General features: G+C 40.2%; 1 protein-coding gene across 1 annotated transcript in view; it reads right to left on the bottom strand.

Moving 5' to 3' along the window:
* ano11 (anoctamin 11) overlaps positions 1-1,040 on the bottom strand; it is a 17,524-nt gene that overhangs the window by 12,768 nt on the left and 3,716 nt on the right. The window contains 2 exon segments of the mRNA XM_032520413.1: positions 123-266; positions 357-453. Of these exon segments, the coding sequence (XP_032376304.1) occupies positions 123-266; positions 357-453 (241 nt within the window).

Genomic DNA, 1,040 nt, shown 5'->3' with positions numbered 1-1,040 from the left:
AATGAAGACACTAAGTACAACCCTTTTGAACCATGCGGCCAGCGCACAGACCCAGTATGACATGTATGAGACCAGATCAGGTCAAACTCCTACTGAAAGCAAGCAAAAAGGAAACATGAAACCTCTTCTTCATGGAAGTCCATGCAGTCCCAGTGATGGGCCAGGGTGGCCATCTTGCGCTTCCAGTACTCCAAGAAGGTTACGGCCCAGAAGGACATGAACACACTGAAGAGTACTGTACCAGGGTGGTCAAATAAGTAGCCCAACTGCAATGCAAAGTGTAAATCAACTTTAAGTCTTTTTGTATTATGATTAAAAAAAAACTGGGAAAGTGAAATGTTTTTAAAGCTCATTACCTTGGCCATTGTGCAGATATCAGACATGTTCCAGGCCTTGCATGTATTACAGAGAGGACACATCAGATAACTAGCTCCGCTGTTACAGATGTCCTTACTGTTGACAGGCACATAGACACAGATTAGTTATAACTGAGAACAGGTTTTAAAGCTTTCAAACCAGGACTGCTTTTCAGATTTTGTTGTACCAGGTGGCCCAGCACATTTGACAGAAACTATACTCATAGTTATCAATGTGAGAGCTGAGAGATTGGGTGAATTAACTGTAATATATTTTGTCTTCACACAAACTCGGTGTATATTGATTGAGAAAGAAAACAGAAGAGATGGAAAATGTTGAAATCAGTTTCTCAGCTTGCTGCCAGCGAGTAGAGCTACTGCTCTAATTTACAGTTGTTCAGTTGAGTTACTGAAACCATGACTACCCATGCTGCACAAATAAAAGCCGGACCCACGAGAGAAGTCTACTTTCCTTATTTATGTAATGGTGAAATGATTCTGCACTAACTGTCCATTATCAAATAAGATGGCTGTACTTTGCTGTTGCAGATTGCTCTCTATCCATTCTCCACTTATCAATAACTTAAATCTATAGTGTGAATTAATGAACCTTAATGAATCTGAGACATTTGGATGTTTCCTTTTCTGAGTGATTGACTCGTCTTCCGTTCTCTCTAACCTTTT

The sequence above is a fragment of the Etheostoma spectabile genome, chromosome 7 (genome assembly GCF_008692095.1).
Source record: "Etheostoma spectabile isolate EspeVRDwgs_2016 chromosome 7, UIUC_Espe_1.0, whole genome shotgun sequence".
NCBI lineage: Eukaryota > Metazoa > Chordata > Actinopteri > Perciformes > Percidae > Etheostoma > Etheostoma spectabile.
The sequence above is the reverse complement of the archived record's forward strand: the minus strand, read 5'-3'. Positions and strand labels throughout refer to the sequence as shown.